General features: G+C 43.1%; 1 protein-coding gene across 3 annotated transcripts in view; it reads right to left on the reverse strand.

Moving 5' to 3' along the window:
• Positions 1-6,685: 6,685 nt before the first annotated feature.
• Positions 6,686-15,958, reverse strand: part of Dab1 (DAB adaptor protein 1) — a 268,808-nt gene continuing 259,535 nt past the window's right edge. For all 3 annotated transcript variants that reach the window (XM_026382470.2, XM_026382466.2, XM_077791440.1), the window contains 3 exons: positions 10,909-11,457; positions 7,139-7,266; positions 6,686-6,781 (listed from right to left, as the gene is read on the reverse strand). In XM_026382470.2, the coding sequence (XP_026238255.1) occupies positions 6,686-6,781; positions 7,139-7,266; positions 10,909-11,457 (773 nt within the window). The remainder of the gene's footprint in view (positions 6,782-7,138; positions 7,267-10,908; positions 11,458-15,958) is intronic.

Below are 15,958 nucleotides of genomic sequence, written 5' to 3' on the forward strand. Positions count from 1 at the left end.
GGGGAGAGGCCCATAGCTTGGATTTCCCTTCTTTCTTGGCTAACTTGTTTCTGCCCCTTGTTCTTGGCTCTTTGGCATGAAGTATAAGAGCAAGTATTTCCTATATCACATTGCAACATCACCCTCTTGGAAGTGAGGTAAAACTGTTCTTATGACTTTATTGCTATTTTCTGTGTATTGTGTTTATTTTGGAAAGCTTGGCCACACCTCGCAAAGGTATGTCAAAAGAGACATAGTGCGGAGAAGACACCACATGCTGAGAGAGTTGGGTCTCAGATGTGAGGTCAAGGTGTACTATGCAGTTTGCTTGTTGAAAGAGCTCATCTATGTCCACGCTGGCAAGTCTTGGGTAAGATCAGTGTCCAAGTTAGGGGTCAGACTGGAGCTAGGAGCTGAGCAAAGTCCCTCAGCACTGTCCTGTGCAGGCAGCAACTTCAGTCTCATGGTCTTTCAGCTCTAGCATGTGACCTAGGTCAGTGGGGACTTCAAATTTCCAGGCTTGGCAAATGAAAAAAGGTGGTGATAGGCAGAAGAGAGTGAGTGAGGCTGAAAACACACAAAGTCCTATCTGAATCCATGTATGGGTGAGTTATGGAAAATGACTGTGTTTTTGGAACCAGAAAGATCTCAGCAATCCTCCTAGATGCCTGTATGAGCTTAGGCAAGCATTTCCCCTACCTGGGCTTCAGTTTCCTCATCTGTCAAACCAGGTTTGTAACATCTACCCCATGAGATGGTGAGAATAAGTGAGCTCGTATACCATGAAGGATCTTTAGAGGTAGGAGTCTTCTTTTCCTTTGTGGTTTCAAAGAAAAAGAAAAATAAAGCTTTGTGATTAGTTTCTGCCTAGAAGTACAGCTGTTAGCATAGAAAATTCTTCAAAATTCAGAAATGAAGCCATCAGCCTCATGTCACATTTCTACTATGTCAGAAGGGTGCTGCTAAACCCAAGTGGAACCACTCTGATCCTCTTTGAGTGCTCCCGAGTTAACTTAATCTGCATCTAGATTCCAATCCTCGCTCTAGTTCATTTGGATCTTAGGATTTCTGCTTTACCTGTCATATATATATATATATATATATATATATATATATATATATATATATAGTGGTACCAATAAAAATATTAAAGAATCATATGAAGACTGAATTAAGTGGTGCTAGTAATTTTAAAATATAGTATATTAATAGTATTGGATAAAAGGCATTGAAATTCCCTCCCACAGAGTGATTCTAGAAACAGTGAGTGTGATCTAACTCAAGGATCAGTAAACTATAATCTGTTAGCCAATTCTGGCAGCTGCCTGTTTTTGTAAATAACGTATTATTAGAACATTGCTACACCCACACATTGATGCACACTGTCTTTGGCTGCTGTCCTGCTTACAACAGTCAGCAGTTGCAATAGACTGCAAGACCCATAGAGCATAAATAATCCAGAGAGTCCACCAAGTTATGCTCCGGAAGTGTATTCTCTTTGCCCACTACTCCAATGGCTGAGACCTGTGTTGGGACCTTCATATCTGGCCTGGTTTCTCTTTCAACCTCCAGAGGTTGTATCCAGGAGCCTACTGGTGTCTGGACTTAAATGTCTTATGGACACCTCAAGCATAGTCAGTCCCAAAGTAAACTTGCCTTCTTTCTGCTCAACCAGGCTGCTGTGTTCTTTGGCACAGTGATGGGCACCACTTAACTCGCCATGTCAGGGAACTGGGTGCCACTCACTCCAGTTTACGACTCCTCCTTCACCTCCTACGTCCCTTCTGTCTTATCTCCTGCCATTCCAGCTTTTAAGTGTTTCTTGGCACTGGGCCCACCAGACCCTGGCCACCTTGTGACTGAACTACTCCCCAAGTGTGTCCGACATTGTTCCCTCCAAAGCTGAGGCTGGACTTGCGTCTGAATTGTATATCCGTGAAATGGACAGCTTTGATTTATTATTTGAATGATTTTTAAGGCTCTATTGTTCAGTTCTATTTAAAAACAAGAGCAATAATAATCCATGTATTATTATTTTCAAAGCTGACAAAACACTTGCAAATTCATGATATTATGTGATTCTTGAATAGGTTGGAAAGGAAGCTGCTGCATTTGTATTTCTTTAGATGAGAAAGAGAGAGAGATGTGCTCAAATTCACCATCTTTGGAGCCATATCAAACTCAAGGACCGTGGCTCTGTGTCTGTCTTCTGTCCTTCCTTCCTTCCTTCCTTCCTTCCTTCCTTCCTTCCTTCCATCCTTTCATCCTTTTCCTCTCCCTCTTTCCTTTGATTCCTCCTCCCAAAGCATTATCATCCATTGAATGTGAGAAATCTACCAGGTAATACTTTATATGTCATGAGTTCCCTCTATGAAGATCAGTATTTAAAAAAATGACAGCAACTTATTATTTATGGCACTATCTATTGCTACAAAGGGAGAGAGACCAAACAATTCCCATTGTTACAGATGCTACTTTGACTTGACAGCTGGGAAAGTCTGATAGGCAGTTTATTTACTTAGCCATTTAACCAAATAAATGTTTTCATTTTCTTTCATCTCCTCAAAAGCTAACATTTTGCCCTTAAAATTGCTCCAGCAACACATCAGTGAAGTATAAACTACCTGCCATTCCTTCACCAGCCATTATAATATTACTTTGGTTCTTTTTTTGCTCCTGTTGACTCAGTCTTTCCAAGACACATGATTTTCCCAATAGGGAGGTGGAGGCACGGGGAGGGAAATAATTGAAGATATTTTCCTTTATTGCTAAAACAGAAATGTTTGCAACTGGCCCCAAAGCTTCCACCTGCAGGGACTGAGTCTGCCTGTTTTCTCTTACTTTGGTGTGATAGGGCTTTAACTTATCAACAGATGCCATCCCTGCTTACTCAGAACTGTGTGGCTATTGCTAATAAAAAACAGCTGGAGATAATGGTTGCAAGGGTGATAAGAAGGATGGGACTCTTGCTTCCCTACTATATGAAAGTTCAGGAGAAAATAAAGCTACAGACATAACTATCATTGCATTGGATCCCCTTTTCAAATGTCCAGAAATGCACCAAGCAATTGCTGTCAGTACATCAGTACATTTCTAGTTGGGTGGATGGGTGATAGGGGACATAGATAAAAAGATCTCATGTGGCCTGTGCTGCTATTGATGGAAGGACCTAGAAATGCTCATTCAGGCTTTCCCAGTGGGGATTATAGAGGATGTGTCTGCAAGGCTGGCACCAGCCCCTTGGCACACAATTTGTGATAGGGAACTGTGAAATGGCCAGGCTAAGCTTTCAAAGAGAGAAAATTGCTTCACCAAAGATTACAGTCTGGCTCTCTTCTGGAGCTGGAAAGGATTTATCATGAATCACATGTAAATCGAATACTGCTCATTTTTTTTGGAAGTGGGAGGTGGCCTATGAGGCTCCAAACTGGGATCATTCTGATTATGGGACTAGGCAATCCAGAGAGCTACCGAGCAGACTTTTTCTTTTCTCTACCCCCACCCCAAAGCTGGTTTGAGACATATGGAAAATCAATTGTGTGGACACAGAAGGTATCAAGTAAAACCTCCCAGACAATGGCATTATTAAACATAAGGGATAAGTGTATAAAATCTAAGGTAGCAAAGAAAATCAACATTTGTTGAGCACATGGTAAAGTTGATGGTTATGGTGGATCATGATGGTGGTGGTGGTCGTGGTACTAGTACTGATGATGGTGGTAGTGATGACAGTGGTGGTGGTGATGATAATGGTGGTGGTGATGATGGTGGTGGTGATGATAATGGTGGTGGTGATGATGGTGGTGGTGTTAGTGGTGATGTTGGTGGTGGTACTAGTACTGATGATGGTGGTGATGATGTCAATGATGTTGATGATGATAATGATGGTTGTGGTGGTGATGATGGTGGTGGTGGTGGAGGCAGCAGTGGTGGAGGTGACAAGAGCCAAGCATCTCTGGGATGCTTTCTATGTGCAAGACACTGTACTAAGAATTCCATATACATGACTTCACTTACTTGGTGTGTAACTCTATGAAACAGACATCAATTTTATCCTTATTTTTTGATGAATAAAATAAGATTAGAGAATGATTATGAAATCTCAGAAGGATCCCATAAATAAGAAGTGTTGGAATCAGATTCTGAAATCAGACAACATTACCCCAGAACCTAGATAATTTGAGCATCCCATGTTGGTCTCCTTGCTAGAGACTTGACATGTGCTATCTCAGTTAACATCAGAGATAATATAAGCCTCTTCCAGCAAATGAAGAAACCAATAATCAAAAGAAATAATGGTTCTTGCCCAAGATTTCCCACCACAAAGTGGCTGAGTTAGGATTTGAACTCAAGTTCCAAATGCAAAGCTCTTCCCGCTATTCCATGCTATGTCTTTTTGCAACTCAGCCATGGCCTGGGGTGCTGGATGCAAGCATCAATTGTGAGACAGACCAAAGCCCCATGAAACCGTTTAGTTTGTAGGGTTGCCTCCAGCTAAACAGGCTCGTGAAGATGAGGGCTTGATACATTGGTCTACAAATGGTGTTAGTCACCTTTGTTTTTAGAAGAACTTCAATTTTAGATGATTTGCTGTTATCCTGATGAATGGCTTGCTACCTCTAGTTCATTCATCAAAAATTTCAAGGCAAGGTTGAGCACATGAAGTACAACATATGAAAACCTCCTGGGCGGCTTGAAACATTGCAAGTGGCAACACTTGGTAGGGCTTAAAGTGCTTCACATTGTGCTGGTACCGGGTGTCTCTGAAGCTGGGCAGATGACTGCAGTTGGGCTGAAGCACAGTGGTGGACAGGTGTACTGGGCACAGCATGGGCCAGGATGTGAAGAAGCACAGAGAGGCATAAGTCATTGGAGAAGCCAGTGAATGGGATCCCAGCAGGGAAAGGGGTTGGTCTGTTGTGGACTCAGCCTCTGGACACAGAAGGGGTGGCTCTGACTTGGTGGGGCCAGTGGCAGGTCAACAATATGTGACCAAAAAGAAGTAGAGCTCAGGTCATTACCTCAAACACACGGGTGGGACACACCTGGTAAGGTGAAAGCTGAAGAGGTGACAGCTCAGCAAGTTTTCTGGTGGGCCCTGCCAGAGGAACCCCTGTCCACTGTCACCTGCTCCCAGGTATGACCTCAGTTCCATACCACCTTTCTTTTCTTTCTTTCTTTTCTTTTCTTTTTTTTTTTTTGGTACTGGGGATTGAACCCAGGGGTGCTTTAGAACTAAGCTACTTGCCCCCTCCCCCCAAAAATGTCCTTCTGGGCAGTCATCCTGAGAAGCCTCCCCATAATCCCCAACTTTTCTCTTTCCTAGAGCACTGACATGAAATTAATAAACCATCTCCTGAAATAGTTTTGCAAGAGTGAATTTGTAAACGAGCAGTAGGTGGTTCTACGTGGCATGATATATTGTGACGTGTATTGAACTGCTATAAGATGTGGCCAAATATACAGTATGTTAAGTTCTTTAATCATAAAACCTATCAACAAAATGTACTCTCAGAATACTATATTAGCTTTCAATAACTGTCTAAATAACCTATGCCTGGACAGAGAATGATCCTGAAGTAGCCTTAGACTCCACTGAGGGGTGGTGAAAACTATTTACCATTTTAATGGCTCTGATCATGCTGTTCAGGACTTTTAAAAAGGAGCTCTTTGGATTTGGCCTCATAGTCCTATATATTTATGGAAAACTAAGAAAGTGTCTGAAAATTGAACACATTTGTCAAGGAGTGACCTTAGAAATCACGCCTGGGTAACAAGGTGTACTTCTATCTCCCAAGGAGGTTCGCTCTATCAGCTCTTCTTTCTTTCGATCAAATCAGATGTATTGAAATTCAAGTGCCAAAAAGACACTTGTAGCAAATGTAAGTACACCTCTCTCAAAGCAGCTGCTGATGGGATCTGAAGTGATTCGGTGGCAAATCACATGCTACGACGACACAGGTGCAAAGCGGCAGAGCCTCACAAGTGGCTTTGAATTTCACTGTCATATTGGAAGCGGGTACAGGGCCCTTTCTGGCTGAATGAAAAGGGGCTACCATGATCTCACATCTTTATCAATCTTATTTCAAGCCCTGCTTGGTTTTGCTTCGTAGTCTGGCTTCTCTGTGTGTATGACTGGTGACCTCCTTAGATCTGTGGCATATAGGCAAATGCAGTGACATTTGCTTAAAAGATTAAAACATCTGGACCACAACTCACTGAGAAATTATCAGTGTGGGCAGAATGAGCCCATCTCAGAACTCTGCTTTTAGAAACTAAATCCACATTATGTGGTGTTGACCTGGCCTCACTCTATCACCACCCACTCAGAATGTATCGTTGATAAAAATAACATGACCATGCCCTACTCCCCCCCCCCGCGCCCCCCCTCCCGCCGCCCCAAGCTCTACCTCCTGGTATATGTCAAAGGTCATTCATCCATGAGGAAAAGCAAAGTGGAAAATAGAAACCAGGCAGGGAGAGATGGTGCAGACACAGGTAATGGAGCATGGGCAAGGAAAGATGGTTACAGAGCACAGGCAAGGAGGGATGGTGCAGACATGGGAATACAGAGCAGGCAACGGAATAATGTACAAAGACTAGGGATAAGACTGCAGAAACAAAAACAAGCAGAGCAGGAAGGAAAGCAGCTGGCTTAAGGATAAAGAAGATCAAAAGGACAGATACCTACCCAGACCTGCGCTATCTAGCTACCGGCCTGTGGACTTATATTATCACCACGGGGCTCACCACTGGTTTCACCAAATGGATCACTGGTGGAGGAGGCCTGTGATCCATCAGGCTAGAACACAAGAAGATAACACTTTTTTTTTCTGTTTTCAACAACTGAAAATATAAAACAACTTGGCATATTTTCATGCAGCACACACAACTGGTTATTCGCAAGGAGAGCACAACTTTAGTTGGAGGATGCCACCCCACAAATGCAAGGGCTCTTATGACTTAAAAAAATAGGACAGCATTCTGTGGCTGACTCATTTGAACATAAAACAAAGCTCCTTCAAGCAACCCTTTAGAACTTGAGTCTGAGCCAGCTTTCTCTTCCATGCAGGCATCCTTGTGCACCGTCCATTCCAGATAGGGGAAGCTTTAATTTTAAGGGAAACCAAAAACAGAAACAACAAAACCAGTCACTTACAGCTTCTTGCTCTTCACTTTTGCTGGGACTTTCAAAGCCCTCTTCAAAGATATCATCTGTGGTCGGATCACTGGCGTGGGATGCAGATGATTTGGATGGCGAGCTCTGCCTAGGGGCTGGGGTTGGAGCTACACAGAGACCATGCAAAAAGAGGAAACATCGTAAGTGTCTGGCTGCTACCAGAGTATCCCACAGAAAGTTCAGGGATTTGCTTATGTTTGAATCAAGTCACAGGATTCTTCTCCCCATCCCAAGCTAAATCAGCGGAACATTCGAACTCCTCCCGTACAGGCTTATCTTGTCCTCTCACACACTTGATCTTAAGGAAGGGGCTGGTCCACCTTGATGGGTAAGGTAGCGGTTCTCAAGGGATGGTCCCTAAACCAGCAGTGGAAGTATCACCTGGGAATGTTAGGGATGCCAATCTTTGGACCCTCCCCTAGATCTACTGAATCAGAAACTGGTTTCGCAGCCCTTTCCAGGTGATTCTGATGCACATACAAGGGGGGATTGCTGGGATGTGGCTTGCTTTTTCTTTTCTTTCATCAGAGGGCACATTCGTTGAGTGCCTTTTCTGTGTCAGGCATTGTTAGAAACTATACAGACACTATCTCTGATCTTCACAGAGCCTCTCTGAGTTGGATGTTATCCCAGTTTTAAAGATATGGAAATTGGGGGCTGGGGGTTGTGGCTCAGTGGTGGAAGGCTTGCCTAGCATGTGTGAGGTACTGGTTCAATCCCCAGCACCACGTGAAAATAAAGAAATAAAATAAAGATATTGTGTCCAAGTATAACTAAAAAAATATTTTAGAAAAGATACGGAAAATGAAGTTTGCTAATTTGTTCATGGCAACTGGTATAACCAATTTTTGATTCCTGGCATGGAGTAAATAGTCAATAAACACATGTTGAAGACAGAAGGTCTCAGGGATCTGGGAGAACAGATGTGACTGATGGCAACCTCACAGCTGGTACCTGATTCTGTAAGAAAGTGCAGTTTGTGCATGGACCTTCTCTCATTTCCCCTCCTTTCCTTTGTTCCAAGGCTTATAACAAATATGTACTGGAAATGACTCTGCTTTTAATAATTCCTAATTTGGCATAGAAAAGATCAGTCCTCCTGGCTTGGCCCTAAGTAAGGAGGTGATATTGATTTAATAGCAGAATTTCAATGCCACTGATAAGACCATCTTGTTGTAGCATTCCAGAACTTAGAAGATCTGGCAGCTTACCATACAGAGAGTGATTGTAAAACTCAGTGTGTACCTTTTACCCTGATGAACTTATCTTTAGAATAGTGATGCTATTTCAAACCCTGTATTATTCATAATGTGCCAATGAGTCAAATGCTGTGCTGGGCACTTTCCATTTCCATTCTCTACAATACAAGAAACTGTAAGGTGCTATTGTGTCTTTTCCCCACCAAATGATAGAAACTACAGCCCAGAGAGGTGTGGTCACTTGCTCAGGGCTGACGCAGCTGTGAAACAGTAGCCCGGGGATGTGACACAGCCATGTCTGATACTGTTTGTCCTAGCTGTGCCTTTCTGTTCCTCTTTGAGGCTCCCTTTTTGGTCCAACCAATCCTCTACTCCATAACATTCTCAAGAGGACACTAAGGGAGATAAAGACCAGTTTGACTCATTTTCTTTAAAAACAAAATATTAAGTTGTTTCACTTGGAAGAAAGTCTGTTGTGTTTCTTGAGATGATTTGGGAACAAACTAGCTGTAGTGGGTTTAAAGCCATATGAAAACACCCTGATGGACAGTGGATATTTAGTAAACGTCAACTGAATTGAATTCTGAATTATGTTTGAAGTGGTTAATTGCTCACTAAAAGCCAAGAACTCAGGCTAAACTGCCAACTGTGACAGGTATATTGCTCAGGCTTACCCAGTGAAATCAATGGGAGACATGACTAGTTTATGAAAGTATATCTTAATCTTTAGAAGGTTTTGCAGAATATATCTGTACTCTAAAATAGTGGTTCTCAATTTCGGCAATTAAAGAAGAGGGAAGGAATGAAGTGTACTTGCATTTTGTGCGAGTAGAGACTAAACTTGCTGCTAAAGTTTCTACAACATGCTGGACAGATCCTTAGGACAAAAAATAATTTGGCTCCAAATATCAATAGTACCAAGGTTACAAAATTCTGTTCTAATACACAACGATAGCTAAATTGCCTTTATTTGGGTAATTTCATTCTCTACAACATTTCCCAAATGCCTCCCATGTGCTAGGCACTGTGCTCACATTATTAGAAGGGCAGGGATGATAAAGACATATTCCCTGTCCTCATAAAATTTAAACTTCCCTCTTGTTTGTAGCTGGCATAAAGTCCTTTGAAAGAAAGACACTGGATTTTAAAAGATGCTTGCTCATTTATGCATAGCTGTTATTTCTTTAGCATTTCATTTTCTATTCATCATTCTTTGTTGTGGAAACCTTATGAGTTGGCAGAGATGCCCCCACCTTGTGGAACCTGTGGCCTAAGAGCCAGCAGGTTGCTTACACACATCGAAAGCATTCATTTTCAGAACTGCATTCTGAGCCTGGCTGAAATGACACAATCTAATTGTATTAACATTAGGTGTTTTTTTTTTTTTGACTATTCATGTATTGGCCATGCAGTGATCCATATCACTAGTGACAGTAATGAAAATGCCAAACTCACTGCACCATGAGCCTTTTCTTTCCCCTATCAACTGTCAAAGCACAGGCTGAGTCACCAGAACACCTTCCCCGAATTGTATCAAACAGGCATACGAGTGTCCTAGTGTATCTGGATTCTGATTTGGGCTGTACAGTTGACTGTTTTTGAGAGGACTGAAGGGGAGGAGAGGGCTGGGTAGAATCACCAAGCACTGGGCATATAAGGAAGACAGCTGCTCATCAGAGCCTACCCCGAGTGGCCCAGAAGCCACATGCCTGTCCTAAGATGCAGCTTGTAGAGAAGCCAGCAGTAGGAACCTGTGCCAGGACCTTACATAGAGCCACTTAACAAATATGTAATCCTATTTCCAGTTCTGTGATGTTTATGTTTTAGTACATGTGCTAAATCCTTTCAATAACCCATAGCCTTACACAGATGAGAAACATGAAGCTCATAGAAATACAATTACTACAATTACTGGTCCCAAAGCACAAAACCAGTGAGGAATGAAGACGACCTCCACATCCCGCATCCAGAAGTTCCTACTCCACCATCTTTTCTTCTTGGACTTCTGGAAGCTTTGAGCTTCTATCACAGCCATACAAGGCCTTATGGCAGCTAGACCTCACTTCAAATTTTCTCCTGATCTAAATTTTCTATTCTGATCTTTAAACCTAATCCTTAAATATTAAAAAGTTTATATTTATCATTCATTTTCATTCCTATAAGCCATATCAAAATTTGTGTGCCACAAGCTGGGTTGTATATGAATGAATGAATGAGCAGACTAACAAAACGCTAAGAGGCAGAGTGACGTGGTGGAAAATTACCAGGCTTGTATTCAATTCTAGAACTTGGTCCATTATCTGCCAAACAAACCTAACAAAATTTGTCATCAGCGTGGTTATGAGTCCAAAAAATCAACCTAGAGCATAAGGAGAAGGTGTACATGTATCTTTGATGCCTAGATCAGCAGCTGTTATGATCGCTAGTAGTGATATCACTAATCATCAACCCTGATTAATGCAGAGATGAGCCCCTGACTCCAGAAGCCTTACTTCCCGAAACCAGGCATCACTGTCATTGGGTTTTATGTCCCAAGCAAAGGGCACTCACGTGAGTTGGTCGATGGTGTGGTGGAAGTCACAGGGGTCAAATTCAACTGGGAGATGTCAAAGTCATCACAGTCGTCTGTATCCTGTGCCACCCCGACTTTGTTGAAGTAACTGGAGAAGGCCTCTGAGGTACAGGTGAGGGAGGGCTGGTCGGGTTTGCGGGAGGGCACGGGTGGAGGCTGGACCATCTGGAAATCCTTAAACATTTCTTTCCCCATTTTCTGCCTGGGCTTGTCGGTTTGTGGACTTGACCTGGTGGAGTCACTCGTGCCTGGGACGGTTGCAAGGGGGGTGAGGGGACCCTGGAACATGGCAGCTGGCAAAGGCATAACAGTTTGTGTGGGCATGAAGGCGGCTGGCGGAAACTGCCCGGCCACAGCTGGCCAGGGCTGCTGAGTGGCAGGAAAGAGACCCGGCTGGCCCCATGCGATGGGCTGAGCCCCCGGCATCACCTGAGCGACTGGTGGCTGAGCACCCATGGCGATCTGCTGTTGGACGAGGGGCTGCTGGCCCCAGAAGGATGGGAGGACGGCGCCCATTGCAACATAACCTGGAAGGGCGAGAAAAGGAGAGTCGGCGTCCTGGAAAAGAAGACTTCCTGGATTTAAGTGATTGACAAACATGTATCCATCACCAGCTGTGCCAGGCTGTGTGCTAGGGATCAGCGATACCAACAAGAATAAGACAAGAATCCCTGATCTCATGGAGCCTGCCTTCCAGAGAACTGGCCAGGAAGATGATTCCTAAGCAGAATCTAGAATGAGTGGGGATGAGTCCTGCAGGTGCCTGGGGGATGATAATACTTGCATAGTTATTAAAGTTTCCCAATCTCATAGCCTTAGGAATGGGTGTCTCATAGAAGGAACAGAAGCCTAGAAAGCTGGGGTGCCCAAGTTTTGACCTGGCCTCTCCTTGGACATGCTGGACAATCTCTATTGCTGAAGTTAAGAGTCAGGCTCTTTGCAATAACAGGTTACTTTCTCTTCAGCACCAAGGCCATGTGCAAAGTGGAACCTTCAAGGCTTAGGGTAAAATTTAAGTGCCAATTTTCACCTATGTAACTTGGACAGCATTTCTTGGCATATATATATATATATCTCCTTATCTGTAAAGTGGGCACAAGATACCTTCTGCTCATGGGGTGGCTTGAACATTAATTGGGATGACATATTTCATGTGTAGAGTACTGCTCCTAACACCAAGACTGTATTCAGTAAATGGTAGCTATTAGTATAGTTTGAATCAGAGCCTATAAAGTACTTAGTACCCTGCTTGATATATAACTGACTTGCAGTAAATAGTAGCTATGGGTATTATTTCTGTATTATCATTATTATTCCAATTTTAGAGAAATAAATTGAAGACTGATGTCCATTTAGGGCCTCTCAAAATAGGCTCAATGGTAATGGGCTGAACAATGCAAAACTCTGGAGTATGTATTCAAATATATGACCACAAGAATTCTTCATTGTATCATTCTTATCAGCAGATATATATATATTTTAACAGGAGCAGAGGTGACTTTTATTATAATAGCAATAGTAATAGCAATAATTTCTACTTATTAAATATCAGGAATGTGCTAGTATACTGTTTTCCGTCTTCACAAAATTCCTGCATGGCATATATTATTATTTCTATTCTAGAGATGAGGAAATTGGTGCTTAGAGAAGAAAAGCAACTTGTTTAGGGTCACATGGGTTGCATGAGGTAGGATCAGGATCTAAACTGAGGTTGTCTGTCCCCAAAGCCAGTGCTCTTTCCTTTGTGACACCCTGTTCCACCAGATGGCCAAGACCAATTTTCATCTTTCGCAGTCTAAGAACCTGGCTACCATGGAATGTGTTAGCACACCACAGGCCCACAGGAAACTCCTGTGTGCTTCCAGTGGTTCCCATGCTTCTCAGCGGGCATAATGGCCACCTGCCTGTATAGCTGAGTCTGGGAGACAATGGCCATCCAGGAAGAGCAGAGAGTAGAGAATCAAGGCTTTCTTGGGCTCTCAAAACAAGCATCTTCATGGCTGCCAGAAGGAATTTGCAGGTGCAGTAGAGTGAGACCAGAACAGAAAGAGTAGCAGATGCAGGGTATCCTAGCAACATCCAGAAGGACAATGGGTGAGGGCAGTGGCACTGATCACATCATGGGTCATGTCTCTAATTCTAGGGAGCCCAGAGAAATGGTGTACAGGGGACCTCACTCCATAGGCCAGTCTCAGATCCACCTGCCCCTCAACCGATGGATATGGGATCCAGTTAATCTTCAAAGCCTGGGCATTTTCTGGCAAGGTGTCTAATTTGCCCCACATGTTATGTGTCCCCTGAAAGAAGGGGAGGCACAGAAAACATGGGCTTCTTACTGATTAATCTAGCAATATTAAATGCCTTTATGGTAAGAGACAGAGATTTCAACAAACAAAACAAGAGAGTCTCCTTGTGGTACGGTCCAACTTCCCTGAGGAGGAGTGAAGAGGAATGGCTGATGGCATTTCAGACTTGACACTTGCTTACATTGCCTCATCTATTAGGCAATGATGGAGTAGCTTGAATCTACTAATTCTGCCCCCACTACTGCCCCCTAGGGATGATTAAGGAAATTGGATCGAGGGTTTTGGTTGTAATGGTAACTGGAGAGGGTGGATCCTATTGGCATTTCAGGGCCTCCCAGCATTGACAGTAGACATTCTATAAGGTGTGGGAATAATGCACACAACAAAGAATTTCTTCAAATCCTATTTATGATTATTTGAACCTAGAATTGACTTTGAATTACATGGAAATTCAATTTCTTTGCATGGTTTTAATGCACTTCATTTTCTAGGAATGTAACAAGTGTGTACATTGAGGAGAAACTGTTTTTTGTTTTGTTTGTAACACATGCTGAGCAGGGTGTTACAGCTCCTAGGAGTTGTCTGCCATTTTGGAAAATGGCAGTCCCTGCTAGGAACCCTGCTCAGCATGTGTGCCAGTCTGCACTTGTAGCTGTAGGTTTCAGAGGTGATACTATTTATAGGTATGTGCATCTGATTATTTACTATATCTTATAAGCTCATGCCTATTTCCTTACAGTAATGCTTATTTTTTAGTATACATTAGCTTTCTTCTATTTCTACTTTATGTTATCATTAGGACATTGTGTTGATTTTTGAAAACCTGTGAAGTTACATTATTATCTATGAATTTCATTTCAAGTTACTAAAGGAGATGTTGCAAATATATTTTATAAAAAGAGGGTGCTGGGTCTCACAGATTGAGACCAACCACAGAACTTTCAATTATCCTGGCCTTGATGACCATGATTTTGGTGAATGGGTTGAGACTTCAGTTTCTACTTAGCCTATTGTTTTTTTTTTTGCTTAGTTTTTATTCCATCCTTCTCATTGCCAATGTGGATCATTCTAAAATGCAAATACAGGTGTTCCTTGACTTATGGTGTGTTTATACCCTAGTAAACCCAGTGTACACTGAAAATTTTATAAGTTGATGCTGCATTCAACCTGCCAAACATTGTAGCTTAGCAACACAGAACCCTGTAGCAGGTACTCAGGATGGCAGGGCTGACCAGGAGGTACGGATCCCAACATCTGCCAAGTATCAGAGCAGAGTACTATACTGTATATCATTGGCCCAGGAAAAGATCAATATTCACAATAAAAGTACCTTTTCTAATGAGTGGGTATTGCTTTCACAGAATTGTAAAGTATAAAAACCTTAAGTCAAAACATTGTAATTTAATTGTAAATCGGGGACCATCTCTGCGTGGTGCTCATCATCTTGACTGTAAGGCACAGATGCCATGGCATGGCTAGGAGCCCTTGGTGGTCAGCTCCTCATACCTCTTCATTGCCATCTTCGATTCTATCCTCTTTGGCATCTTCTTTCCAGCAGTTGAAAACAACACCCCACCTTCCTGTGTCTGTCTGGTCCACCACCCACTTCCTCATGTGCCTGACCCTGACAGGCTCAGTTCCTGTCCCCTCTACTGGAAGCTTTTGCTGGCCCTGAGTGCATCTGGTCCTTCTCTGGGTTTCCACAGTTCTGTGTGGTCCCCTCTGCCATGACACTTGCCACCAGGTGTTGTACTTGCCTGGTTATTCTGTCTTCCCTCATGAGACAATTAACAACCACCTGCCAGCAGAAACCCTTTATTCTCTCTCCCCCTATGCCTAGTGCAGTTTTGGCTCAATCAGCAGCTCCATAAAGGCTCAACACCGGAGAAAGACCCAACATTAGGGTGAATGAGCCGTAAAGGAATCAATGCTTTGCAGCAGTTTTCCAGGAGCACAGTGGAATTCTGGGATCCACAAGTGCTGTGATCCCTGTTGATTCTGTTGTTGGTGGTGGATTTTTTTCTCCCTCCCATCCTTTCTTTTTTGTTTTACAAGGAGCTAACAGATGGGTTGTGCACACTTTTCTGGAGAGAGCTATTAGCATGTCTCTCTGGCTTCATGCCATCTGTTCCAGACCAAAGTATGATATTCAGAAGAGAAAAAGAGCACAGGGTAATTGGGGGCCGTGTTTGGGAGCTTGCAGGTATCACTTTTGTGTTGTGTGTGGGGGGGTGTCCCTGCAGCCAGAGTTCTCCCCAGGCCTGGGAGCTAAGGCTCTCTGGCCACACTGTGTCAGGCATTCCTAAGGAGACACCTCCGCAGTAGGACTGTGGTAGCATGGGACTCAGGGAACCACTTGGAGCCACTGTGGCCACTTAACAACTTGTTAACCATTTACTCATTAATGTGCAGCAGCAGAGGAAGGAGGTGCCAGGGAGCATCTGTTTATGCATGGAGTTCACATCAATCAGAGACCTCCTTGCTGGGAACGGAAAGGGAACACCTGCATCACTGCTTTGCAGGTAGGTTTTTAAAGTGTTGAAAATTGCAATTTATAATCAGATGCTGGCTCCCGGGGACACTCCCATTATTTGGAAAAAGGAAAAGAAAGTAGAATAACATATAAGAAACACACTGAAAACTAAGGAGTTTCAATGTATATATAGAATTTTTACGGTACGCCTCTTATGCATGTGATCTCGTTCAACTCATTCAGTTATCA

Source organism: Urocitellus parryii, chromosome 11 (genome assembly GCF_045843805.1).
Source record: "Urocitellus parryii isolate mUroPar1 chromosome 11, mUroPar1.hap1, whole genome shotgun sequence".
In the NCBI taxonomy this organism is placed as follows: domain Eukaryota; kingdom Metazoa; phylum Chordata; class Mammalia; order Rodentia; family Sciuridae; genus Urocitellus; species Urocitellus parryii.